The sequence below is a fragment of the Ursus maritimus genome, unplaced genomic scaffold, assembly GCF_017311325.1.
Source record: "Ursus maritimus isolate PB19 unplaced genomic scaffold, ASM1731132v1 scaffold_14, whole genome shotgun sequence".
Lineage (NCBI taxonomy): Eukaryota > Metazoa > Chordata > Mammalia > Carnivora > Ursidae > Ursus > Ursus maritimus.
In genome coordinates this window covers 42527792-42553752 of record NW_024423786.1, presented here as the reverse complement: position 1 = coordinate 42553752, position 25961 = coordinate 42527792, and the positions used below count along the sequence as shown (strand labels likewise).

General features: G+C 52.8%; 1 protein-coding gene across 1 annotated transcript in view; it reads left to right on the top strand.

Moving 5' to 3' along the window:
- Positions 1–21252, top strand: part of LARS2 (leucyl-tRNA synthetase 2, mitochondrial) — a 144732-nt gene extending 123480 nt beyond the window's left edge. Inside the window, exons 19-21 of the mRNA XM_008703901.2 lie at positions 2818–2929; positions 14747–14874; positions 19574–21252. Coding sequence (XP_008702123.1) covers positions 2818–2929; positions 14747–14874; positions 19574–19753 — 420 coding nt within the window. The 3' untranslated portion in view covers positions 19754–21252. The remainder of the gene's footprint in view (positions 1–2817; positions 2930–14746; positions 14875–19573) is intronic.
- Positions 21253–25961: the final 4709 nt, after the last annotated feature.

Genomic DNA, 25961 nt, shown 5'->3' with positions numbered 1-25961 from the left:
TTATAGCTGGAAGGTTCTTAAAGATTGTCTGGTCCAAACCCCACCCCCTCCCTCCCCTCCCCCACCCCCATATGTTGCAGATGTGGCCATAGACACCCAGGGAGGTTCGATGGCATGTCTGGTTGATTAGTGACAAACCAGCACCAGACTCAAGCCCCCTTCTCTTCCGGCTCTGCTCTTTTCTTCCTGCTTCCTCTGCCTGCTTTCCTGATTGATCTGATACCCCCTTGGCATTGCTACCACGTTACACTCCTTTAACCTGGACAGATCGGACTCGTGCTCACGAAAAACCAAAGTCAGCCTTTTCGCATAGACTCCTCTTCTTGCTACATGTGACTAGAATTTTTCTTGCCAGGGGAAAGATCTGTCAACAAATGGAGTTTAGGCAAGAGGTTAGCTGTTTGGTCAACAGACAACAACAACAAGTACATTAAAGCTATTACCACCTTTTATAATGAAGCTCTCCCCAAACTTCAAGAACAGTGGAAGAAATTTACAGGTTTGACTACATAAAACTTGCCATTTTTAGTCTATTAAAACATGCCATGTTACAGAGCAGGTAAAAACCGGGGAAAATATTTTATAACAAATAAGTCCGATACGAGGCTTAACATCCTTGATATGTGAAGAGCTCTTTACATATGAATATGGAAATGCCTCGCCTAGAAGTGGTCAAAGGATGTGAAAAGAAAATCACCCACAGAAAATGGGATGGAAATAATCTGTAAACTTGGCAGGAAAAAGTATTTGCCTTACTAATTATCGTGAAACACGAATTAAAAGCATGATGCTATTTTTTGTAACCTATCGGATTTGTAGAGGCTTTTTGACATAAAGTCCATCCTATGGCAAAGACAGACAGTGTCACACCCCAGCAGTGGCCCTGGTTGATGTAACCAGGGAGCCAGGAAGAACTTTGGCTTTGAAGTCGGTAGCCCTATGATTGTTTAGGTACTTTGACTCAGGGCCAGCCATCAGCAGGTGACTTACAATCACAGAGACACAGAACTCCAGCTGTCCCCAGTGGGGAATCGTGAAATGACTTATGTCATATCAATAGGGAGGAAATGTGCCACCAGCCTTCACATCGTGTCTTCTAGGAATCCTCAGTATCGGAAACTGTTCATGACATAACGTCAAATAAACACACAATACCGAAGTGCTCACAGGATAAAAATTCCAGTCGAGCAAAAGGGTATGTGGACTGATGTGTATAGTCACATATTGTTGCATTTTTGGAGACTGGAATAAAATATATCAGTTTTTTTTTTCTGGGTGGTACAATTGTGAGTGATTTTATGTTTCCCAGATTTTCTTTGCTGAGTGTGTGTGGGTGTTTTTTTTTTTTTTTCTTTTTTAAGATTTTATTTATTTGTTAGAGAGAGAGAGAGTGCACAAGCAGGGGGAGGGACAGGCAGAGGCAGAGGGAGAAGCAGACTCCGCTGAGCGGGAAGCCCAAGGCAGGGCTTGATCCGGGACCCTGGGATCATGACCTGAGTTGAAGGCAGATGCTTAACTGACTGAGCCACCCAGGTGCCCCATGTGTGTGTTTTTTTAATCGGGAAAAAAAAAAAAAATGGCAAATGTTGTAGAAAAATGAAATTGAAAATAAAATTTCTTCTCCCCAATAGCTAGTTCTGTCTGCAGCCCTTCTGGTAGATTCTCTCCGTATCCTCTCCCGTGGAGTTATATTCAAATCTCTTAGGCAGTTTTGCAAAGTTTTGCATGCTTTTTAAAAAATGGATAATAATTTTGGCCTCTCTTGACCTAGCAAAATACCTTGTGTGGGCTTCCTACTTTTAATTTTAACAAATATACCATAAAATTAAGCCAAAATTATTTTTGTCTGAGTGTTAAAAACAGACTGAATGCCACCATCACATTAGGCTGGTTTTTATCATGACTTCCCCAGGGTGCCTGCCCTGAGAACCACCAGCCTCTGGGAAACTCGGTTCCATTGTTCTTCCCACAGCCCACCTCCCGCCGGGCTGTCCTTGGTCTACACTCGCCAGCTCACTCCCTGCTTTGCTGACCACCCTCCCTCCCCACCCGCACCCCGTGGAATCCTGTGACACCCTCAACTCATTTGTCACTTTTCTTCCTCCTTGGCTGTCAACTCCCTGAGAGCAGAAACCGTGCTCTTCTGGACATTTATCCCTGAAGTCTAGCCACAAGTAGGTACCCCATAAATTAAATGGGTGTGGCTGCATTATGAGACTAGCTGCACCGCAGGAAGAAACTGGGTGTTTACTGTAACCTGCACAGCTGTGTAATAGAAGGAGGACCCCTGAGGTCCCCGAGGGGGCAGGAGGACCCCTGCACTGGGCGCTCCACATTGCAAAGCCTGTGAGCAAGTCTCTGCATGTCTCACTGGGCCCGCAGCTCACGGGAAACCTTGCAGAGCGGCCAGGAATTTAACTCAAATTTAAGACAAAGCTGGATTCTCGTGGGGGCCACGTCACTTGGTCAACCACGTCTCTGGGGGCACATGACTCCCCTTTCGTGGCCCTTAGCGGCTCCATCCGTCGGGTGGGGTAAGAACTCCAGCGTCCGAGGGCACTTGGGGGACCACGTGAGTCGGCCTCAGACCGAGGGCAGGGCACGTGCTCCGTGAAGGGCGGTGTGCGTATCGTGACTGCTGCTGCGGTGCTTTTCATACTGTGGTTAAACGGGGCGAGGTCTGTGTCCAGAGCAACCGTGGATGGGAAGGAGGGTTTCTGCCTGGCTGCGTGTGTCTCTGGACTCCAGAGACATGAGTGGCCTTCCTCGCCCTTCGATCGTCTCAGTATTCTTCCACTGTTCTTTTCGGTTCCTCAGCAAGCTTCACAGAGAGTGGTTCTCCACAGCCCCGAGTTTGAGGACGCGCTGTGTGCCCTGATGGTGATGGCAGCCCCGATGGCCCCTCACATCACCTCGGAGCTCTGGGCAGGTAGGTGGGGGCATCCTCGTCGGACCCGTGACCGCTAACCAGCATGCACCCGAGCCTGCTGGGGCTCGAACACGACGTGGGGCTCAGATGTCCTCAGGCGTGGGGTCCGGCGTTTGGCATCTGTACCGGGGACCTCCCTGTCCGTAGTCGGGACGGTGGTACTTCTGTGTGGTCACCCCTGCCGAAGGGGAAGACCCTTCTCCGCTTTGGCGCGCCGCGCCCGCACCGCTGGGAATATGGACAGCACTGCGGGCCGTTCTTTCTCCTAACCCAGCCTCCTGCTCTCCGTGTGCCATGACCCCACGTTCTCTTTCCAAGGTGGACACTCAGGTTTAGTCCTACTTTACAGATGGAGAAAAGGGCGCCTGGCATCACGTTGCAGATCTAAAACTCACTTAAACTGGGATTCGGTCTCTTCTAAACTGGGCACCGAAGCGAGTCCCACTGCCTGAGGCTCACGTGGGCTAAATGTGGAAGCTTCCACCCCACCTGCCCCTTGGAGGTCCCAGTTCTGGAGCTGGGGGAGTGACTAGAGCGTGTTTTTGTCCTTTTTTTTTTTTTTTTTTAAGATTTTATTTATTTGAAAGAGAGCGTGAGCCTGAGCAGGGGGAAGGGGCAGAGGGAGAGGGAAAAGCAAGGTCCCTGCTGAGCAGGGAGCCCGATGTGGAGCTCGATCCCAGGACCCGGGGATCGTGACCTGAGCTGAAGGCAGCCGCTTCACCGACTGAGCCACCCAGGCGCCCGCAACTGGAGAGTTTTTAACCAGCTTCTGGGTGATTCTGCTGCCCAGGCAGGCGGGGGGCTGTGTCCCTCCACTGTTAAGACCTGGCTGTCAGAGGAAAGCCTAAGGCAAGACTTCATGTGCTTTTTCTCTCAGAGGGCAGCCTCGTGAGAGCATTTTCAGGGCCCTTTGGTCGTTCTAAAAGGCCATCACTAGAAGTACCTACATCCTCTCCTTTTAAGAAATAATTTGAACTTCCCTTACCCTAAGCTGTCTTCAGTAGTTAATTCTTTCTTTTCCTTCTTGTCATCTCTCTATTTTGTTAATTTTAACGTGGAACTACTTTTTCAGTTGGCGTGAGGTTTATCGTGTCTTCCCATTTCCTCTTTTTGGACACGTAGACTATTTCTAACGCTACATCGTTGTTTTAAAAGTTGAGGGGCGCCCGGGTGGCTCAGTCGTTAAGCATCTGCCTTCGGCTCAGGGCGTGATCCCGGCGTTATGGGATCGAGCCCCACATCAGGCTCCTCCGCTATGAGCCTGCTTCTTCCTCTCCCACTCCCCCTGCTTGTGTTCCCTCTCTCGCTGGCTGTCTCTCTCTCTGTGTCAAATAAATAAATAAAATCTTAAAAAAAAGTCGAATAGCCAATTTTTTGTTCACACACGAACTCCTCAGAGCACATACCTGAATGCGTAATGCTTGCTCAGAAGAGATACGAGCTATGAAGGCTTGTGATGCCCATCCCCAAGTCCACTTCCAAAAATTCTCTGGCTCGTTGGTAAATATGCACAAACGAGCATCCGTCATGATTCCAGGGGTCTTGCAAGGACTTTGGAATCCCTCGGTGATAATCCCACCCCACGTGCCGGAATAACCCAACCTGGGCCCACTCCCTCCCTCTGAAATCCTGAGCCATACGCTCACGCCTCCGCTGCTGTGAGGATGAACGGCCACGCACCTTATGGGCCAGAGCAAGTGGTTACGTCTCAGAGGAGCTCAGGCCCCCCGGCCTTGGCCTCAGTGTCAGAAGCCCAGTGTGGCCTGTCGGGACCAAGTCAAGACGGTCAGAATGCAGAGCAACAGTTTGGCCATCTTTGCTTTACGTGGGGCTCCCATTAGTTTCTTAAGGGTTTGCAAAAAAAAAAAAATTCATCCGTGAGTGTTTCCAGTTTAAAAACAAGATACACGTGTAAACGTTTTGATTTTTTTTTTAACTTGTACAGTTTTTAATCACTACATCAACTGCCCCCAGGCACGAGTTCGGTAACTGTTCCAGTGACGTGTCTAGCATTTGCTTCCGTAATCCGCCAGGGACAGTTCTGGGCAGAGATCCGAGTTTCCACTTCAGATGATGCCCTGGAAGTGGAAAAGATAGGAATGATTTTAAGACTCTCGATCCATGTTGCCCAACGATTTTCCTGAAAAGTTATCCCTGTTTCCACTCCAGGGTCTGTTTTTTGAAGTGTGTGTTGTGTTTTGCTGATTTAATTATCGGATTTGTCAACATAGTTTTAACATCTGGAGGGCTGCCTCCCTTCTTTTTTTTTTTTTTTCATAACTATGTGGGTGCTTCTCACCTGCTTATTCTCCTCAGTAGAACTCTGGTGTAATTTTATTATTAAAATTCTTGAGATTTTGATGGAAATGTGGGTAAACCTAGAATTACTTTGGGAAGGCCTTACATCTTTACCCCTTCCAGACCTCCTTGGGGTCTGTCTCTCCCTTTTTGTTTTTAAGGTTTTGTTTTGGGGGTGCCTGGGTAGTGCAGTTGGTTAAGCATCGGACTTGATTTCAGCCCAGGTCGTGATCTCAGGGTCATGAGATTGAGCCCCGTGTCAGGCTCCTCATTCAGCACGGAGTCTGCTTGAGATTCTCTCTCCCCCTCCCTCTGCCACTCCTGCTTGTGCTCCTGTCCCCACCCTCTAAAATAAATAAATAAATACTTTTTTTAAAAAAAGATTTTATTTTTAAGTAATGTCTACATCCAGTGTGGGGCTGGAACTCACAACCCCGAGACCAAGAGTTGCACACTCCACCAACTGACCCATCCAGACGCCCCATCTCTCTCTCTCTCTCTTCAAGACTTCCCTTATGCTGAGTCAAGTTTTGTCGTTTTCTTCATGGAAGTCCTATGCATTTCTTAAGATTATTCCCAAGTATTTTTTTTTATAGCTTATTTGTATACTTATTCTCTTACCCAGATTCCCTACAAATCTCTCCTACTTTGGGTAAGAGGTAAAATCCTCTTAGATGCGCTAGGATTCTGTGATCAGTACCTAAGGATAAGTGTTTCCTTTCTAACGGCTATGGTTTGGCGTCTATGTATGTCCCGTGTATTAAACTTCTCAGAAAACCCTATGGAATGTTCGAGGGGCTGGTCCAGGCTGTGCTGTCTCACTTCCGGATTGAAGGGGAACTAATACGTCCCTGTTGGGTTTGATGTTGGCTCTTGGTTTAGGATAGATATTCCCTATAATGTTTCTGTTTTGTTTTTTTAAGAATTTTTTAGAGAGCGTGAGCAGGGTAGGAGAAGGACAGAGGGAGAGGGAGAGAGAATCTCAAGCAGACTCCCCACTGAGCATAGAACCTGATGCAGGGCTCGATCTCACGACCCTGAGATCATGCCCTGAGCTGAAATCAAGAATCAGATCCTTAAGTGACTGAGCCTCCCAGGCACCCAGATATTCCCTATAATGTTAAGGAGGCAGCTCTGTCCTTGTTTTCCAGAACTCATATTAGGAATGGGAGCTATATTTTATTTAACATCCATTCTTCAGTTGTCGAGGTGTTTGTATCATCTGCTTTTAACTTCCCCCTTTGCCCTGTTGGTATCACTCTTGCCCAGTTAATTGACCGCCTAATGTCTCTCCCGGCACAGATTCATCTTGACCATGGTGTAGCGGACTTTGAGTATACTGTCAAATTCTATCTGCTAGTGTTTTATTTAGAATTTGGCCATTATTTTCCTAAGGAAGACCTGTTTTTCTCAGTGTGCGTGGTCAGGCTTGGAAAGGAGGGTGTCGCTCATGCCGCCGAGTGAATTGCATCGGGTTTCTTGGTCTTTTGTGGTGCTTTAGAACAGACACGGGAGGATGAGACATTTACCCATTCTTCGTTGAAGAGACAGGGTGCCCTAAAGAGGGGTTGGTATCAGGCCCTGCCACGCTAATGCCGTCTTCTATCACCCAGCCTTCTGTTCTGTCCGTGGGAAGGAAACATGACTCCTTCATTTAGCGTGGGCAACCGCGTTAAGTCTTTTCAGTGGCTTGCTGTTGTTCATCCTCTCCTCGTCTCCCTGGGCGCTAAAACAAACCAATCTAATTTGTAATAAACGTACTCTTATCCCGGAATATACGCGTCAGTTCCTTTTATCTTCCTTTTTTGTCCCGCATTATCTGCCTTCCGCCCTCATTTCCTTTCTCCCACGCAGGACTGATGTCAGTGGGATTTGCAGGAACGCCCCCCACCACCTTGCGTCCCCCTTCAGTTGTGTTGTGGGTGGGCAGAGAGGATCTCCTCTCCCCAGGGCCCTGTCCCTCCCTGGCGGGCCTTAGGGTACAAGTACACACCATGGCATGGCCCCGCCAGTCTGTCCTTCACGTGTATGACAGGCTCCCCACAGGACACACGCTAAAGCATCGTGATAGAAACTAGCCCATTCCAAACCTTGCGCCGTGATTTTTCCTACACGCCGCACACAGCTTTTGTGAGCCGTAGCATAGTGAGTCGGTAGAGATTGAATCTTAGTTTTACTAAGTTTTACTTAGTTTTTTTGAGCGCGTATTAGGTGCCAGGCTGTGTTCTGGGCATTTGTGGGAGAACTGGGGAGGGCGGTCTAGTGAAGGTCTGCCCTCGAGCTTTACAAATTCATAGCAGCTATTTTTTTTTTTTTAATTCGAGGAAGCAGTGGGGGAAGCCTTTGTCTCCTGGCTCTCCACATGTGTACGTGTGACACCCTCTGAATGAGCCGCAGGGGCCATGACAGAGTCAAGTGAGGAGTCCCACGCACCTGGCGTGGCACTCTGGTCACAAAGTCACAGTGTGGGCAGGTGCCCTCGGGAGAGAATGGAGACGTGACTCCTTCCTGCCTCTCCCAGAGCTGAAGAGGGCCAGTGTCTCAAGGGGTGGGGAGACCTTCGCGGACAGAAGCACTGTATCGCGAGGAGTGTCATTATTGTCATCCCGCAGTGTTGGTCCTTCTCGATCCAAGGCTTTGGACAGTTTCTACACACATTTCATTTGTTCTAGAAAACTTCGCTTTCACGTGGCTTCTAGTTTCATTCCCGCATCTTCGACAAATAGCTCAGAATGGCTGTAAAGGGAAGATGGTGAGGGAGGAATGTTCACATATTGCCATTTTTCTAGAGTTCCCTAGGGAAGCAGGTTTTCACAGAATTGGGATCTGTCTTCTAGGGGCGATTAGGGGTCCTGTGGGCAAAATGGCCATCACTGCCATGGATAGAAAGGAAACATTTCAGAGAGGCTCCAAGAGTCCCCTACCCATCCCTTAAAGTGTCGGCGGAGACCTTCAGTAAGAAACAGAACCAACGTCTTGGCAGTTGGCAAACTGTAGCAGGATGAGGAGATCTTTTTTCCTTCCTGACGTTTTGGATCTGGGGTGCTCAAGACACCACATCTGCATTCACACGGTTACCTTTTGTGAACCCCGATAGAGTGTCGTGCTCCCGGCTGAGGGTGGTAGCTGCTTGCTTAGGGAAATTTTGTGTATGTGGAGTCCCTGATACTGTTTCCAGACAAAGGACGCAAGGTTTGCTTTGTGGGTGGACAGTAAAAGAGCAGAAAATCACCGGCAGGGAGCTTCTCGGTGGTACTCTGGTGGAGGCATAATTTCATCATCATCAAAAATGACCTTTCTAATAGACAACAGCGTGGATGGATCCGAGGGGGATTGTGCTGAGTGAAAAAAAAGTCCGTCTCCGAAGGTTGTATACTCTGTGATTCCATTTATATAACGTTCTCGAAGTAACCAAATTACAGGGATAGAAAACACATTAGTGGTTGCCAGGGCTTAGGGACTGGGCAGAGGGGCTGGTGGCCATACAGAGGGACCACGAGGCGTCTCGTGGTGGCCGAGCAGCTCTGGGTCTTGACTGTGGCGCGAGTTATGTGAAGCTGCACGCTCGTGGTGGTGTTCATAGATGCTCGTAAATGAGGAGATCTGGGTAAGCTCTGTGGACTGTGCCCTTCTCAGTGTCCTGCTTTACACGTGACCACGGGGGGAGGCAGGAGGAGGGGTCACATTTCCTTTTCTTTTCTTTTCTTTTCTTTTTTTTTTAAATTTTTTAAAGATTTTATTTATTTATTTGACAAAGCAAGAGAGCAAGAGAGAGGCACAAGCAGGGGGATGGGCAAAAGAAGAGGGAGAAGCAGGCTCCCCGCTGAGCAAGGAGCCCAATGTGGGACTCAATCCCAGGACCCCAGGATCATGACCTGAGCCCAAGGCAGATGCCTCACCGACTGAGCCACCCAGGCACCCCGAGGCGTCACATTTCTTTACAATCTCCTCTGAATGTTTCATTATTTCAAAGTACATTTTGTTTTCAAATGTCTTTCTAACCTACCCGTCCTGAGTGCTGAGATTCTGGCTCTGGAACATAGGAGACCATGAGAGAGGAAGGAAGGGAAGAAGGAGTTTGTTGTGAGTTGAAGAAAGTTTTAACACACGCACACACACACACACACACACACACACACACAGCTGACCAGATGCAGCCACTTGTCCTGCTGGTGTCTGAGGTGTGCGCCCGGCACAGCAGAGCAGCACGAAGTGGCCCAGGATGCAGTCCCAGGATCGGCCTGCCCTCCGGGTCCCCCTTGCTCCTGTGTAAGCCCCACTTCGGGAGAAAAGGCCCAGAGCCAACTGCAGAAAGGAACTCCCCCTCCAGTGTAGCTCTCGGGGCTTCTTCAAGCCAAGCAAAACCTTGATTTTTAATTGAAAAACTACATCTCGGGGCGCCTGGGTGGCTCCGTCGGTGAAGCATCTGCCTTCGGCTCAGGTCATGATCTCAGGGTCCTGGGATCGAGCCCCGCATCGGGCTCCCTGCTCAACGGGAGCCTGCTTCTCCCTCTCCCTCTGCAGCTCCCCCTGCTTGTGCTGTCTCTGTCAAACAAATAAATAAAATCTTTTAAAAAAAGAAAGAAAAGTTATGTCTCTAACACATACTGTAAAACATGAAACTGTCGAAGAAGGGTGTGTCCTCAGTCCCGTCGCGCCCTTGCCCCGTCCCTCTGTTGCTCTGAGACCCCCTGCTCCCCGTTTGCTGTTCAGTGTGACACTAGACCCCACGCACGCGGTACGTGAAATGTGCACCTGTTCGTAGGCAGATGTTGGCGTGCTGCACAAACAGCTTTCTCTCTGTGTGTGTTTGAGAGCCGTCATGCGTCCGTACTTCCGGCGGACCCTTGCTTTCTCACCAGCCACGGAGTGTGCCACCCCATGAGTGTGCCACGAGTCATCGAGCCGTCTTCTGCTCGTGGGCATTTGGGTGCTTGTCCTTCTGCTGCTGCTTTTTGTGCTGCTTTGAGTTTAGCCTCTTGTCCAAAATACAAGTTCTTTACAATGTGGAGGTAAGATCTCTGTTTCTGTTTTTCTGACACGCTTACGGCTGCGCAGCAGTTTTTTCTTTCTGTCTGGATTCCTGCCTCAGGCCATACCTCGTGCAGGCTCCAGGTCTCCCATCAGCACCGTAATTGTGAGGTCACAGCCAGGGGCACCCCGTGCCCCCCACCTTAGGCATTCGGAATTGACTCATAAAACTGGGAAGCATCAGGCTGTGCCACAAATCCATTTTTCTTTGTAAAACGGCTGCAGAATAGTGTAGCTTAGCGTTTTGCTACACATATGTGCCGTATGCCTTAATTTCAGCACAGCTACAGACCTACAGATCACATAGGGGTGTATGCGTGATCACTGTAAGGAGAATAAGTTCTCACCGACGTTCTGATGGCATTTTACGTACGAATGTGTGCCGCGTCCGTGGTGTTATCTCAAAACAACACCAGTGGAATTCCTTCCGTGGGTGAAGGCTAAAAGGAAGTGGCATCCTGTCCTGTCCATGTCCTTGGAATCGCCGGGGCTGGATGAGGCTCAGTGGGCCCCAGAGGCCGTGGCGTCCGCACGTCCACCCTGGTGTGTGTGTGAGCGCAGAGGTGGGGGGTGGAAGCAGGTCTGACGGTGGCCAGCAAGAGCGGCTGCCGTCCCCAGACGCCGTGCCCGCCCCAGCGCCCGTTGCCGGGCGCCGTGGCGCTGTGGTGACCTCGCCAGCTCTCGGAGTATGAGAGGCGCTTGCGTCAGTTGTGTCAGTCATTTCGAAGGAAGGTCAGCGACAACAGCTCTCCCAGAGGAGGGGCAGGAAGGGGGTGGGCCACGGGCGACAGCCGGCCCAGCGCGGTGGCCTTGCGTGCCAGGGCCTTGACGCATCCCAGCCCGTGTTCAGACTTTTCTCCAGGTGCTGCCCAAAGGCCAGCTCTGGACTGGCATGTGTCACATAAAGAAAGCATCATATTTGCTATGCAAACGTTAGATGTTTCTACTTCCCTAAAGAGCAGGAGGCAGAAGCACTGCGGAGAACCCACAGCCGTGAGTTTCTGTTCCGCCCCACGGAGCAGGCCGGCCCCACTCCCATCTATATGGAAACTCTGGCGGGGACCCAGCCTGCTATAAATAAGCATCCTGGCTGCTCCAGGAAGGCCGGCCTTCCTCATTTTTTTTTTTTTTTTTGTCTAAGTGGAATTTGCAACATCTTCTGCCCAGAACATTTGTGTCCAAGGCCCTTTCATCTCCCAGGCATCCTGTTCGACCGCCATGCGGACATTCTGGAATCCTTCCCACTGCAGCTGGGTCACAGGGTGAGCCACACGGGGCCAGCCTCCTCAAAGAAAGAAATGGTTATCTCCCTTCTGTGACCTCTGTCTGTGTTTAGACACGGGCCTCCATAGCACCCCTTCTGAGGAACGGGCAGGAAGCCCTTTCGGCTCCTGCCAGGCAGCCCATCTGTTAGCGATGGAGGAGGTTCATTGGTAAGTGCTGGAAGCCCAGGGCACAGGGGCCAGCGGGGCCCAGGAATATGTACGTCTTTGACACCACTTGATCCTCAGACTCTGTCGGGCCTTCCCTCCCCTCAGACCGGCTAGCAGCCCAGGCTTTCAGCGAGAGCACCAGAGAGTGGGACTTGGACGTTCAGCACGTACGTCTGGGAGCCTCATCCCGGAATCAAGACAGACGTCGACAGAGCAGAGGGGGTTGCTGCTCCTCAGAGTGGGCCACGGACCGGAGGCCGGTCTGGGAACTGGCTGTCACAGTCCACCAATGATATAAACGGCCTGAGCTTAGAACGCAGATCAGCTGTGTCACGGAGCACACATCCGAGTGAGGCTGCCCCGTGTGTTCGGCAGCAAGACTCTCCCAAGGAAGCGGTGTGTCCGTCCATGTCCCGGCCTGTGCTCCCGCGCATTGCAGACGGCCACATGGAGTAGCTTCACGTGGTAGCTTTGGGTGGTCCTGAAACCGTCCCTGGTACAATATAAAAGAAACCTCACAAACGGATAGGGAAGAGGTTTATGCTCCGAATTAGGTTTGGAAAATTAACCATGTAATGCTCCTCTGCACTTTAAGATTTTATTTATTTATTGGAGAGAGAGCGAGCAGGGGGAGAGGAAGGAGGAGGGGGAGAAGCAGGCTCCCCGCTGAGCAGGGAGCCTGATGCGGGCTCCATCCCAGGACCCTGGGATCATGACCTGAGCCAAATGCAGACGCTTCACCGACGGAGCCCCCCAGGTGCCCCGATGCTCCTTCACTTTACACACAAAATGAAGTAGAGCTGGATTCAAAAGTGAAACGGGGGGGGGGGGCGCCTGGGTGGCATAGCGGTTGGGCGTCTGCCTTCGGCTCAGGGCATGATCCCAGCGTTATGGGATCGAGCCCCACATCAGGCTCCTCCGCTATGAGCCTGCTTCTTCCTCTCCCACTCCCCCTGCTTGTGTTCCCTCTCTCGCTGGCTGTCTCTATCTCTGTCAAATAAATAAATAAAATCTTCAAAAAAAAAAAAAATGAAACGAGGAACAAGCTGTAACCTTAAGAAGAAACCAGAAGAAAAATCTCGAACCCATCTCACAGTGTGGGCAAGCTTGATTTCGAAATATCCTTTCAAATTACCCAAGTGATCAATGCTTTTTGTAGAGAATCCATAAAGCGTGAAAATAAAATCACCCATGCTTCCAGCTCCCAGATAGAATCGCTGCTGCTCTTAGCTTTATTCTCTCTGACCTTTTATCTGTTCGTGGAAATATTTAATAAAACTAGGATCATGCGATATATACTATTGCATATCATCCTTTTCTGTGAAATTAATTATTATTTTAAAGTAATGAAACGAAAGGAATACAAAACCGCATACACAGCCTGATCTGGTAGTGGTTTGGTTTGGTGGGGTTGGTTTATATACCAGTCATGAAATACATGACGATTCCTCAAAATCAGAAGTTGAGGGGCACCTGGGTGGCTCAGTCGGTTAAGCGTCTGACTCTTGATTTCAGCTCAGGTCGTGATCTCAAGGTTGTGGGATCGAGCCCTGCGTGGAATCCGCTTGAGATTCTCTGCCTCTGCCCCTCCCTCTGCTCACTCTCTTTCTCTCAAAATAAATAAAATCTTTTAAAAAAAATCAGAAGTTTAAAAAATGCTATTATGCAGGTCAACATGATTTTCTTCTCTCTCGTTTGACCTTTTACAAATTTTCTGCAAAGAGCATGCGTTACTTTTGCCCTCAAGGAAAGTAAAACGTTGTCAGTCCCAGGCCAGTGCTCCAGGCACTGGCTTTGGAGGGATTGGCTCCCTCTGCCCCACAGTTGGCCTCAGACCACCCCTGAGGGATGGGCCTGTCCCTCAAATGCATCTCCTGGGCTCAGGGCTAATAGTGAGGTGTGCAAGGGCCACCCCCCACCCCGCCACCTCTGGAAAAGCCATTCATAGCGGGGCCGTGCAGCGGCCACAGCTGTGCCCCAGCATGGGCATGCTGCCACGTTCACTGCCAAGCCCCTGCCCAGGGCCCTCCTCCGGGACGATGAGCAGGGGGGACATGGCCACGCTGGGAGCGCCCCGGGCTCCATTTTGTGATGTGTGTGTTTCATGCGCGTTCGGGGGCATCTCTTGTACTCATGAGATCGGCAGGGGCTTTGCGGTCAAAGCTTTTCCCGCGAGTAGCCCTGCCTTGGCTGAAGTCCCCGTAGGGCCCTGTGGGTGCTGAGCACGGCCGCCTCTGCTTGGGGGCTGCAGCGTGAAGCGATCTAGGACGCAGGACGTGCGGGGCTTTCCTTCCTCGCGTCTGACCCATCCTGAGCCAAGGCCAGTTCTTTCCAATTCAGTCATTGGCAGGAGCCCCTCTCCAGAAGAAGTGTAGTGTGAAGGCTGAGATCCCTCTGTGAAGGCGGAGAAGGAGCACCCTGCTGTTCTCGGCATGTTGGCTCCAGCGATCATGAGTGAAAGGACCGGGTAGGAGGCCCTCGCAGACCGCAAGTATTCACAGGCCGGAAAGGAAGTGAGCACGGCTCATTATTTTGGGATCTGCTCTCAGGAGCACAAAGGCGTTCCTTCATCAACAGAAGTGCAGAGACCAAGGAAAATCAGCAGCCTTGTTTTTCCAAATGCACACTTTATTTTTTTTTAAAGATTTATTTTTTTGAGAGAGAGAGAGAAAGTGGCAAAGCACAGAGGGAGAGTGAGAGGGAGAAGCAGGCTCCCCGCCCCAACGCGGGACTCGATCCCAGGACCCCAAGATCATCACCTGAGCCGAAGGCAGAGCTTAACTGACTGAGCCCCCCAGGCGCCCCTCTAAACACACACCTTAGAACAACATGTCCATCCATCTTTACAGCTCTGGGTATTATTTAAGAGGGGGGAGGCTACCTATAAGCCCGGGACGATAAGCCAGGCCAAAGTAGGGGGCCCCCGGTAGGCTGTGTAAAGCCGAGGTGTGGCCTCAGGCAGCTCCAAGCCAGGCTGTGTTGGGACAGAAGCTGTATACCCTGCTCCCATGAGCCTCGCGAGTGCCCCGTGACCCTCTGTGCCTTGACGTTGCAGGCCTGGCACAGGTGCCCGGGAAGCTGTGTGCCCACTACGCCTGGGACGCCAGCGTGCTGCTTCAGCCGTGGCCGGCCGTGGACCCGCAGTTCCTCCAGCAGCCCGACGTGGTGCAGATGGCCGTGTTGGTGAGTGTGTCCCGCGGCCCCAGAGCGGGAGGTGAACTGACCGGGGCGGGTCGTCGGGCCTGACTCGGCCTCACCGCCCTGCCTGTCTTACTACCTTCGTACACTTGAGCTTTGAGGTCAACACACATCACGAGCTCGTGAGCATAAAGCTCCCAAGGCCCTCGGGGGATTAGACGGTGGGCGGCAGAACCCTGTCCTGTGTTATAGGTTCTGATCGCCTTGCCCTCCGCGGTGTTCCCGTCTCCTTGGCCGCTCCTGCTTCGCTTAGGGAGGGGGGTGACGGTGAGCAGGTTGGCCAAGCAGGAGCACCTTGCCGAGAACACTGTTTCAGAAAGGCTACGTAACCTTTCTTTCTTTCTTTCTTTCTTTCTTTCTTTCTTTCTTTCTTTCTTTCTTTCTTTCTTGTCTTTTCTTTCTTTCTTGTCTTTTCTTTCTTTCTTTCTTCTTTTCTTTTTTGGGTAAATTACATCATTGTAAATACATAAAAGTTGTTTTTTATTTCAACCTTTTATAGAGCAAATAACTTGAATAGTTCATCCTTTATGGAATTTTAACATATTTAATGTGTGCACTCTGGAACCCATTATAAGGACTGTTTAATGCTGATGTGGCTGTAGAGGGAAAGAGGAACAGGGGCCCCTCTTAGCGCGTCTCTGGTTCGCACGTGGGGCCAGGTCATTCACATCCAAGATTTCATTAAACTCTTACCATTCCATAAGGTAGGCATTTCCATTCTTACTGATTTCAGTTGAGAAATCGGGCTCGGAGAAGTTGGTCGCCTTGCCCAAGTTTATTTGCTTATTGGTCAGTAATGGTCAAGTTACCTGCCGTGGGTCAGGCACAGGGCTAGGCTCTGGGGGTACAAAATCGAACAGGTCAGTCAGGGTCCCTGCCCTGATGGAGCCGAAAGCCGAGTGGCAGAGATCGGGAAAAGGAAAAGGACAGAAAAATAAATAAAATCACTGCAAATGGTGAAAAGGGCCACGAACACACCACCCAGGAGCTGAGAGAGAGCCCAGCCTCACAGGGGCCCAGTTGGCCAGGCCCCTGTTCTTCTGCGTCTATGCAAATCCTGGGCCCAGCCGGTGGGTCGGTGTTTGGAAAGACGGCTCCAAGCAGGAGAACTGGCCCCTTCCCAGCCGCTTTGTCTCCACACCACCTCCCCTGGCACCTCGTTCCCCTGCAATCCCACTTTGCTTCCCCCACGGAGGGAAGGACGTGGGCCTGCCCTGGTGGGCTTCTTCCCAAAAGCCTCAAAACCAAAAATAGCCCTGTGGCACAGAGAAGTTTCTTTACCTGAAGTCACGTTTCTAAGACATAAACTCGTGTGCCCCTGAGAACTCATCCTCTGTGTGAGGAGTGCCAGCTTGAGAAACTGAAGTTTGAGTCTGTAAAATTCCATTCCACTTTAATCACCGCAGAAAAGACATTGAGTTCTAGTCTTTGGTAAAATAGTTTTAGATTATCGTGGAAATGAAAACCCAAAGTTTAAGATGTGAGTAGGCCTCCCTGTGGGTTCACCCAACTGGAGACCCCCTGGCTCAGGGCACCGTGCCACGTGGCGGAACTTCTTTGGAGGCCCGAGTTCTGTGTCCGTGTGATCGCAGGTTGGTGCCCCGGCGAGAAATAGCAGCTGCGGTGACAGTACGTGTCATTCAGCATGGTTCGGGCCCACCGTGCCCCTGTCCTCTGTGCGCTTGGTATGCAGGGTAGGGCCCAACACCGGGGATTAGCTCCTTGCCGCTCGGCGCCCAGGAGGGACCATCTAAGGGACCCACGACTGCCACACACACAGGGAGTTTCTGTAGCCAGGTTAAGGCGTAGAGCTGGGGAGTGAGACTGTCCTGCGTGAAAGTCTCCGTTCCACAAAATACTTCTGCAGGCCTCTGTTTCGATGAAAGGAGGCAGACATGGTGCCTGGCTTTGCCCGTTGTGGAAAGAATTTGATTGGACGATGCCAGCAGGTGCCTAGCCTGCTTCTGGGTGCACTGATGACAAAACCCACTAACAAGCAGTGAGTGCCGACTGACGGCCAGGCACTGCCCTAAGAACTTTCCAGATACTGACTCATGTACCCCGCACAGCAGCCCTGGGAGCGGGCCCTGGTTTACCCCTGTCACAGACGAGGCAGCTGTGTGACCAAGTCCATTCTGTAGGTGAGGGAGCAGCGGCAGAAGGGGACCTAATCCCCGGGGGAGATGGCAGGTGCCGCTAGCTGCTGGTGTGGACATCGCTGCTTCTGGCAGTCGGGGCATTGCCGCAAGGGGCTGTGGGGCCTGGGCTCGAAAGAGGAGCAGTGTTTCCCTGGTGAAGAGGATGCCTGATGGGCCGAAGCAAAGGCAGGGAAGGCCCTCGGTGACGTTGGGACTGCGAGCCGTGGAGGGACTAGAGCATAGGCACAGGTATGGCGCTTCTGGGGAGAAGGCCAGGCTCCACTCTGAGAGGGTTGGGGGCTGGCAGGGCATCTGATCAGGGGAAGGGGAGGATCCAGGAGTCATCCCGTCTCCACCACTTGCTGGGTGAAGTGGCTTCACCTCGTGTGCCTCGGCTTCCCCGTCTGTAAAATGGGCACAGAGTGGTCATGCATGGCCCTCACGGGGTTGTGGGAGGAGATGCAGGTTGGCTCGGGGGATTGCATAGCTCAGCACCTGGCACGGAGGAGCGAGAACTTAGCGCAGCTTTCATCGTTCGTCGCTATCATAGGGCTGCCCTTGTGTCGCTGGGTGGCCATGGCTGGGGTGGGGGCAGTGCTCATGGCCAGGGGCCTGTCAGGCAGCAGTTGGAGAAGTCCGGGAGAACAATGCCGAGGCCCTGGACCGAGGCTTCAAGTAATGAGGGGAGGCGGCAGAGATGGAAGCTTGCAGGGCCCCCAAATGGGGACTGGAAGACTTTTCTCAAGTCAGATGGCCACTATTTGACGTGATTTGAAAGAGCTTCTTCCCCTGTAGGCCCCTGAAGGCCAAGTCCAGTGTGGAATCCCACTTTGGCTCCTGGTGTCCATTTTACTGGTCCCTCATGCCGGGAGTGGAGCGTGATGGAGACCCACTCCCTCTGAAAGGACCGCCCTGGGTAAGGCAACTCAGGGGAGTCCCCGGGAGCCACAAGACGGTGCCTGGGACCCCGTGGGAAGGCCCGCTGGGCTCCCTGGCCACATCCAGAGGTCATGAGCCCCCCCCCCCCAGTTGGGGTCAGGAATGACTCAGCTCCCTGGACAGGCCTCGCAGGGACCGCTGAGGGCCAGTCCCCAGGCTCCCGGTCCCCAGGCTCCACAGAAGCACTGGGTCTAGAGGTAGGGTCATGGTGCTGAGGCCATGTGTTGAAGAGGACATCCCACACTGGCTCCTTCCCTGGTGGCCGGGAGACCCGACAAAGGCCGAGGGGTAAGGGGGTGTAAGGCCTAGTGAGCTGGTCCCTTCCGACAGGTTATCTCCCTCAACAATGCAGGCGATTCCATCCTTAAAGAAGAGAAAACTGAAGTCCAGGCCCGGGAGTCTGCACAAGAGTGCGTGCTCTCTCCCCCGACGCCCCATCGCGGCAAGTGGCTGGGGGAGCCCTTGCCCTGGGCCACTCTTCCCTGGGTGAGAACTGAGAGCCAGAGCTGGGGCCGTGACTCAGGAACAAGCAGTTTCTGAGAACACCGTGTTTGGGGCCCCCGGGACTTCACAAAGGGCGCGGTTTTGGTGTGACAGGATGGAGGTCTTTTCTGAGGTCTTGGTCAAAGCAAGCATGTGGTCGTGAAAGATGGTGGCTTCTAATGGCTTAGAAACAAGATGGGGGGGGGCAGTCCTTTGAACAACAGCCCTAGTCCCACAGCTTTAGGACACCAAACCCTGCATCCAGGAGACTCACACTTTTTTAGAAGAACCGTATTCTAGAATATTTCAGGACATGATGTGTTATCATCTTTGGCTCCCGCCCAGTGATGTATGTTGATGCAACCAAGAAAAATGCCCCTAAGTTCTACATACATCTGAAAAAATGAAATGGGTGATGAGGGACCCCTGATAGGCTTTGGTTGAAATCTGAGAAATTATTCCTGGTAACTTTTCACAATACGGTGACTGTATTTTCCCAGTAAAAAAACCAGGAACGTTAGTGAAAGCGTTCTCACAGGAGCGGTGGGATTGAGGATTTGAAGCACGGCTGTTCAGAAGCCATGTGGGCTGTGACAACACCTTCCCCCTTGCCGATATCACTTCATATTTGCTGTGAAGTGTGTCCTTTCTGAACGGTCCTCAGTGAATAGGCACTGACGTCTGGAACTGGATGGGCCCATTCTCGGCAAGGCTGAGTCCAGTTTCCTAGTCTGCATACTTGGGCACCCCGCTCTGGTATCAGGCCCCCAGCAGGGAGGCTGCCTGCCTTCCCCAGGAGCCGGAACCCCCCTCCCCCAAGACCTGGGTAAAATCCTCGGTGACACTTGCTGTGAGCAGAACCTAGACTCATCCCCAGTGACAACCGTCCCTCTCCCCCCGGAAGCTGCTGAGGGTTCTGACCTAACTTCCAGCACAGCTGGGACGGGGCGCCCCTATCCTCTCTCCCCCAGCCTGTGTTTTCAGGCATTAATCCTGTCCTCGCTGCCCTCTATCGTCTGGGGAAGCCGGTGCCACATCTTCCCGCTTCCCGTGGGCATTGGTTTGGGGCCCCTTGTCATCTTCAGGATGCTCCTCATCGTTCGTCTCGCTTTTCTCCTTCTCAGATCAACAACAAAGCCTGCGGCAAGATCCCCGTGCCCCAGGGAGTCGTGGGGGACCAGGACAAAGTCCATGAGCTCGTCCTCCAGAGCGAGCTGGGTGTCAGGCTCCTGCAGGGGCGAAGCATCAAGAAGGCTTTCCTGTCCCCCAGAACGGCCCTCATCAACTTCCTGGTGCAGGACTGACCGCAGGGGTGGCCCCCGAGGAAGGACGAGTGTGCTGGCCCGGGGCGGGGAAGCGACCAACGTCTTGAATGTTTACCTTTGTGCTCTGCTGGACGGGCTGGGGCATGAGCCTGGGTGGTAGGGCCTGGTGCAGGGGTGAGGGTGGGTGTGGGCAGAGGAGGACGAGGAGGAGCGGAGGCGGAGGGCTCGGGCAGCTGCCGCAGGTGGAGGAAGCCAGCTGTCGCGTGTGAAGCCACCAGAGGAACTGCTGGGTGTCCCCTGGGTGTCTGCAGGAAGGCGAGAAAAGAAGCAAGTGAGAATGAACGTGGTCCCTCTCGAGCAGCCTGGGAGCCCTGACTCCTAGAAATTGCACAGCCCAGGAGCATGAGGGTAAACTGAGGACCCACACACGGCACATGGAGCAGCATGGACAGCTAGTGTTGAACGGGTGACGGCCTGGGCATCGTGGCAGAGGGTCTCCTCGCTTTCAGGCTGACGGAGGAGCCATGAGGGTTTATGACCAAATATCCAGTATGTGGCTGGTTCCTCCGCAGGCGTCCCCACTGCCGGGCCCTCTCTGATGCCGACACACGGGCTCGTGGGCAGAGCACCACTTCCTGACCACTCCCTCCGGGTGTCACATGTGCTGGTAGTGAAGCAGAACCAGGCTGGCTCAGCTGGAACCCATCCCAGGGCGTACCGCAGCCCCGCTGGGAGTCTGCCCATGTGGGCCCCAGATGTCGGGGTGGCCCCCAGGGCCGGGCGTTAGCATGAGCGAGCTCACCGGGGCTGAGGGGGCTGGTGCCACCGGCCGCTGCCTCCAGGTTCGGGCCCCCCGCCGCCTGGCTGCCGGGAGGGGGCCCAAAGTGGACCCCCGTTGTCGGTGCCTTAGGGCAATCCGGGGTTCTGTGAAGTCAGCAGTTAGGTGCTCTTACCAGAACCATCCTGAGCCACTGATGATACTTACTGGGGAAGTGGAGGAGAACCCAGCCGTTCTGTGCTACTGAAAAGCTGTATTTGTTTTCTGATGCCGTTTTTCTAAAGCAGCCTCAGCTATGGCTACAGTTGAGCGGCTAAGAGATGCCTTTTTTTAACGTAATAAAATGTGTGTCACGTATGACGTTGGGACAGATGTCCGATCTCGGAATAGCCGCCATAGTTCCTGTTCTGGGAGTTAATCAGGACCAGATCGAGGTGTTCCATCCTCATCAGAAGCATCGGCCGTGTGCCTGAATCCACACGGAAAGTCATAAAGTGAGGTGCGTGGGGGGACTTACGGAACGTGGTAGCCAACCCTGGTTCAGGCTCGCTAGCCACAGCGGTTAAGTTACCGGTTCTCAAATGTGGCTCAGCTTTAATACCATGCCTGGTCCCTGTGCCCCGAAATTCTGATGTAAGTGACCACAGGTGTGTTTGGGCCTCAGGGAACCTTAAAAGCTGCATGGGGGAGTCTAACGGGCAGCGAAGTTTGAGAACCACTGGGTTGATCGATGGATTTGAACCATAAAACGTCGAACTAGTCCTTCCTCTGTCTTCCGCTTCCCTGGAATGAGTCTGGTGTGGGACCCAAGCATGAAGGAGGAGACCGGGGAAAGACCAGGCCCAGAATGGGAGGCAGGGGCCAGAAGTCTCCAGCAGGTGCTTAACATGCTCCCGGAGCCCACTTGGGTGGACACAGCCCCATTCCGTGTACCAGCACGTGTGGAGTCAATATAAGCAAGTAGATGCGGATATTTGATGTGGGGAGAGAGCCACGAGTGTTCTTGCTTGATTGTCCTGTTTCTTCTAAAGTAAGCTGAGTGGTCTTGAACCCATCAACAGGACAAGGGCAGGGAGCCCTTTATCTGCACATAATCTGGCCAGAGCAATGGGCCATTAAAACCTCAAGGCTACGAGACTAACCGGCCATGGCTTTGGAGAACTTTCTCTGCAAGAGAATAAGGCTTTTGAAAACAAGAGCTCGTACTACTCGAGATGCTGGGTATAAAGAACAATGGAACAGAACGCTAATCCCCGGGGGTAGGGAGGTGGGGTGGGGAATGATCTCAGTCCTTTATTAACTGCCTTGATTAGGTCGAAAACCGGACTCAGCAAGTTCACTTGCATTATGTCCTGTAACTCCCACAATAACCCTACAGGGAAGGAATTATCCTCAGAAATACAAAGAAACCCAGGCTCTGAGGTTCAACGATATGCTCCGTTTCCACAGCAGGAAAGTAGAACCGGGATCCAAACCCACATCTTCTGGCCTCTGAATCCCCTGATGCCACCCTGCCATGTTTGCCTGCCCCCCTGTAATTGCCCATCTTTGCCCTAAGTGCCACAGTCAGGAAATTGAGACATTGGCCGAACATCGGCATTCTGAGCAGAGGCTGGCCTGGCCTGTCCTCCGGTAAAGCCAGGAAGTCACGGCGCTGGCCCCCATGCTGGTACAGGTGGTGGGTGCCAGTCCGAGAGCGCGGTGTGGGTTCCAGAGGGCTGGAGGCAAAGGTTATTGCCAGATCAGTGGAACACCTGGGTTCACGGGCGATGGCAGGGGAAGGAGTGAAGAGAGTTTACCCATGGGGAAAGAGACACCTGGGAAGCCCCACGGCAGGCAGACGCCCCTACAGTAGGCGCCTACTGTCTGCCAAGGAAAATGAAATTGATCTCTGAGACCCTAAAACAGTGAATGAGCTGAGCAAAGGCTTAGATGTGCTTTATCCCAACCTAACTGCACACCCCTGGGGAGCTGGTTAAGGAAAACAGGGTGCAGCCAGTCCATGCAAGATGAAGCAGCCCGCCAAAGATGGTTTATTAAAAAAAAAAAAAAAAAAAAGGAATATGACCTTTTTCTCATGAATAAATCAGTGTATTTACATAGTGTGATCCTGACCGTAATTTTTAAAAATTCCAACCCTCACAGAGAGAGAAGGAAATTTGCTCACAAATCATTGGTTGAGAGTCCTACGAGTAATTTTTTCCTTCTGTTTACCTTTTTTATGTATTCCAACTTGCATTGGCCATGTGGTATTTCAGTAATGGGGGGAAGATATTAAAATGGACAATGTTAGGAAGATTCAAATGAGCTAAAGGCCTGTCCCCCTTGATTTTTCTTTTTTTTTTTTTTTCTCCCACAGTAGCCAGTGGCCAGGTGGGACATGCCCCAACTGGGAAAATATAGTCTCTTTGTTGTATACAGTGGAATCTAAAGAAGCAAAAAGCAGCCCCAGGAAGCTGGTGTTTGCAGCCACTCAGTGTGGGCAGGTGTGCGACCCTCCCGAGCTTCTCTCAGCCTCAGGATCTGCAGCCCGAGGACAGAGGAACAGGAGGTAACATCCCTTCATGGAACTCTCCTGTCCTGGGCGGATAAACCAATATGGCAGCCAAGAGCGTGAGCTCCGGAGTCAGCCAGACCCAGGTTCTGTGATACGCGACCACGTGACTATGTCCCTTGAAACCTCAGTGACCTAGGCAAGCCTTGGAATGTCTCTGAACCTTTGTTTTCTTGAGAAAACAGAAGTAAAAACCATGCCTTAGGGCGTGAGGATAAAGTGAGAGAATGTGTGTAAAGCTCACGGCACATAATAAGTTCTCAGTAAAAGAGAATAGCTCCTTCTGAGTAATCTTGCCTGAGTAAAAATAGGCTAAGGGTCTAGCATGGCATTATCTTTGGTCAGAAAGAAGAGAACATTTAGAAAAATATGCATCCCAGCCTGCTGAGGTAAAAGATTTAAGCAGTAAACTTGGAGGAATTTTAATCCCGTTGGGTCCAGTCAGCCCTATTATTTGGTATTTTCACTTCATGTCCTGAAACCTTTGTGTTACCTGCTTCCATGATTCCATACCTGCTGGTTAGTTTCTTGGAAGCTTCATCTGGGTGACAGCGATCTTTCCTGGGTGCTGGAGACCCTCTTTTCCTCAAGTGGTCGCCCAGGCCACAGTCTGACAAGGGTCCGGGAAGCTCCCGACCTCCTTCCGGCCCCACGCTGGCCATCCACTTTTGCCCCAGAACCCACGGAATTGGGACATGGGAAAGAATGCAGCAAGGGACTAAAAGCCAAGAGCTGGAAACCATACATGTGAGCCTAGCTGTAGCCCTTAGATCAAGTCTGGTTCGGGTGGGGTGGCCTGCCTGTGGCGCCCAGAGTAGAAGGTTCCTCCACAGCAGTTACTGGAAGGAGAGCCTGTAATGTGCTGGGGGGGCCTCTTGACTGAGTGGAGCAGCCATCGTTCTTATGGTGTCACCTGCCTTGGCTTGGGGTTTCCTGATTGGTGGCCTGAGGCTGCTGGGAGCGATGGCCCAGTGGTATGAGCTGGGGGAGGTTGGGGGCCACGTGGAAAAGTCCACCAGAGACCCTGGCAGGGCTTTCGTGGCCCAGGGGCCTCTTGGCAGGCCGGTGCTCAGACAAGATGGCCTCCAAACCAAAAGTGGGGCATCAGAGAAGTTTTCTTTGACAGGTGGTTTGGCCCCTGAACTGAGCCGCAGAGGAGGGGTTATAAGGCCACTAGTGCCCATGGACATGCCACAGCACTCCTGCTGGGCCGGGGTTGGCCACCACGGACCACAGGCCAAAGAGGGCGTGGTTCCTGCACCAGCGGCCTCCCCACCAGCTGCCCCCCTCGGCCTTCCTCCTCCTGGGAGAGAAGGGAAGGGGCAGCCCCGCTTACAGGGTCATTTTGTGCACCACACACCACTGCAGGGGCTTTGCCGCTGCCCTGGCATTACCACATCGAAGCAACAAAGTGGGAATTATGACTCACTTCCTATAAAGAAGGAAAGAAGCCTGGAAACGTACAGTGAACTCCGTAAGTCATAGCACTAGGAACCGCTAGAGCCAGGATCAGTCCCCGGCTCCTGCTTCCTCCGCGGCACGCACCTGCCGACCTGGGACGCAAGAAGTGGCATGTCTTGGGAGGAAGTGCAGCTCGTCCTTGCTGTTTCTATCCAGAGAATTCTGAACAGGAGCTCTGGCATGCGTGTGGCCCTGCCTACGTGTCCCTCCTTGCAGGAGGGGCTGGGATTTTGTGAATTTTTTTAATCTGTGCATCGTTGGCTGTGGGTCTCTTCTGGGGGGTGGGGGTGATAACTTCTTGGGCATCTGGGGATGAAGGGACTCCCCTCGGCCCAGGGAGAGTCTCCGGAGAAGGGGCACAGCGGAGCCCTCAGCCACGGGCCCGTGAAGGGGACTGATCCTGGTGGAGCACCTTTGGGGAGAAAAGGCGACAGTCGGAGCCTGGGAGGGAGCACGCCTGCAGGTGAGGAAAGGCTCTGGAACAGCAGCCAGACTCACAAGAGATGTGGAATGCGGGACAGAGTCTGGACAAGTCCAGCCACCCCTGGCCCGCCTCCTGCCAATAGGCCGTGCGGCGCAGGGCGTTGCCGCTGGCCTCGGGGCGGTGGAAGAGACCCACCAGGGGGCCTTACCCTCCATCCCCCTTCTGCTGATGGCAAAACCGGGGCTCGAACGGGCTGACACTTGCTTGGGACCACGGCGGTAAGTGATGAAGCATCTCGACTCCGATCTGTGCCCATTCCACTCGCAGCACCTCTCCCCTGCTTTGGAGGGCAAGCCTGTGCTCCCGGCAGCAACATCATCCCAATGGACGAGGCCCACCGCACCCTAGAGGTCAAGGGAAGGCCCAGGGTAGGCAAAATGAGAAGAGTTTGCTCTCCCCTTCTTCCGTGGGAGACGAGGGAGCAGAAAACATCTGCTTCATGGGCTGGGTCCCTGTCCGACACTCCAGGGGTGGGCAGCCAAAGGCTCTTGAGTTTGGAGATTGGAATCTGGGATGACCAACAGTGAGCGAGGGGGGCATCCCCCGAGGGTGGGTGGGTGGGTGGGCGGGGGAGCCTGGAACACCCAGGGCAAGGCAGGTCCTGGAGGCCCAGGCCCCAGATCCAGGGGTGGGGCCCCTCCAGGCTTGCATCGTATCTCTGGGCCCGCCCGTGTTGGGGAGGGATCGTGAGGCCCTGCGGGGGAGGTGGTGGCCAGGCCCGCTGAAGTCACCCAGCTGGACCGGGACCCAACACGGATGACTCACCTCCCACAGCCTCAAGGCCTGAACTTGAATTCCTGTTCTTGGTGGGCCTCTGCAAGAGCGTTGCCTGTCCCAGACGCCCAGTATGTAGGAGCCACGGTCTGGGATCCCCCAGTATCAGCAGTGATACCATTTACTGTTTATTGCCAACCGATTATATGGCAAACCCCGTTCTAAGTGCTTCAACCGGGGGGGGGGGGGGGGGGGG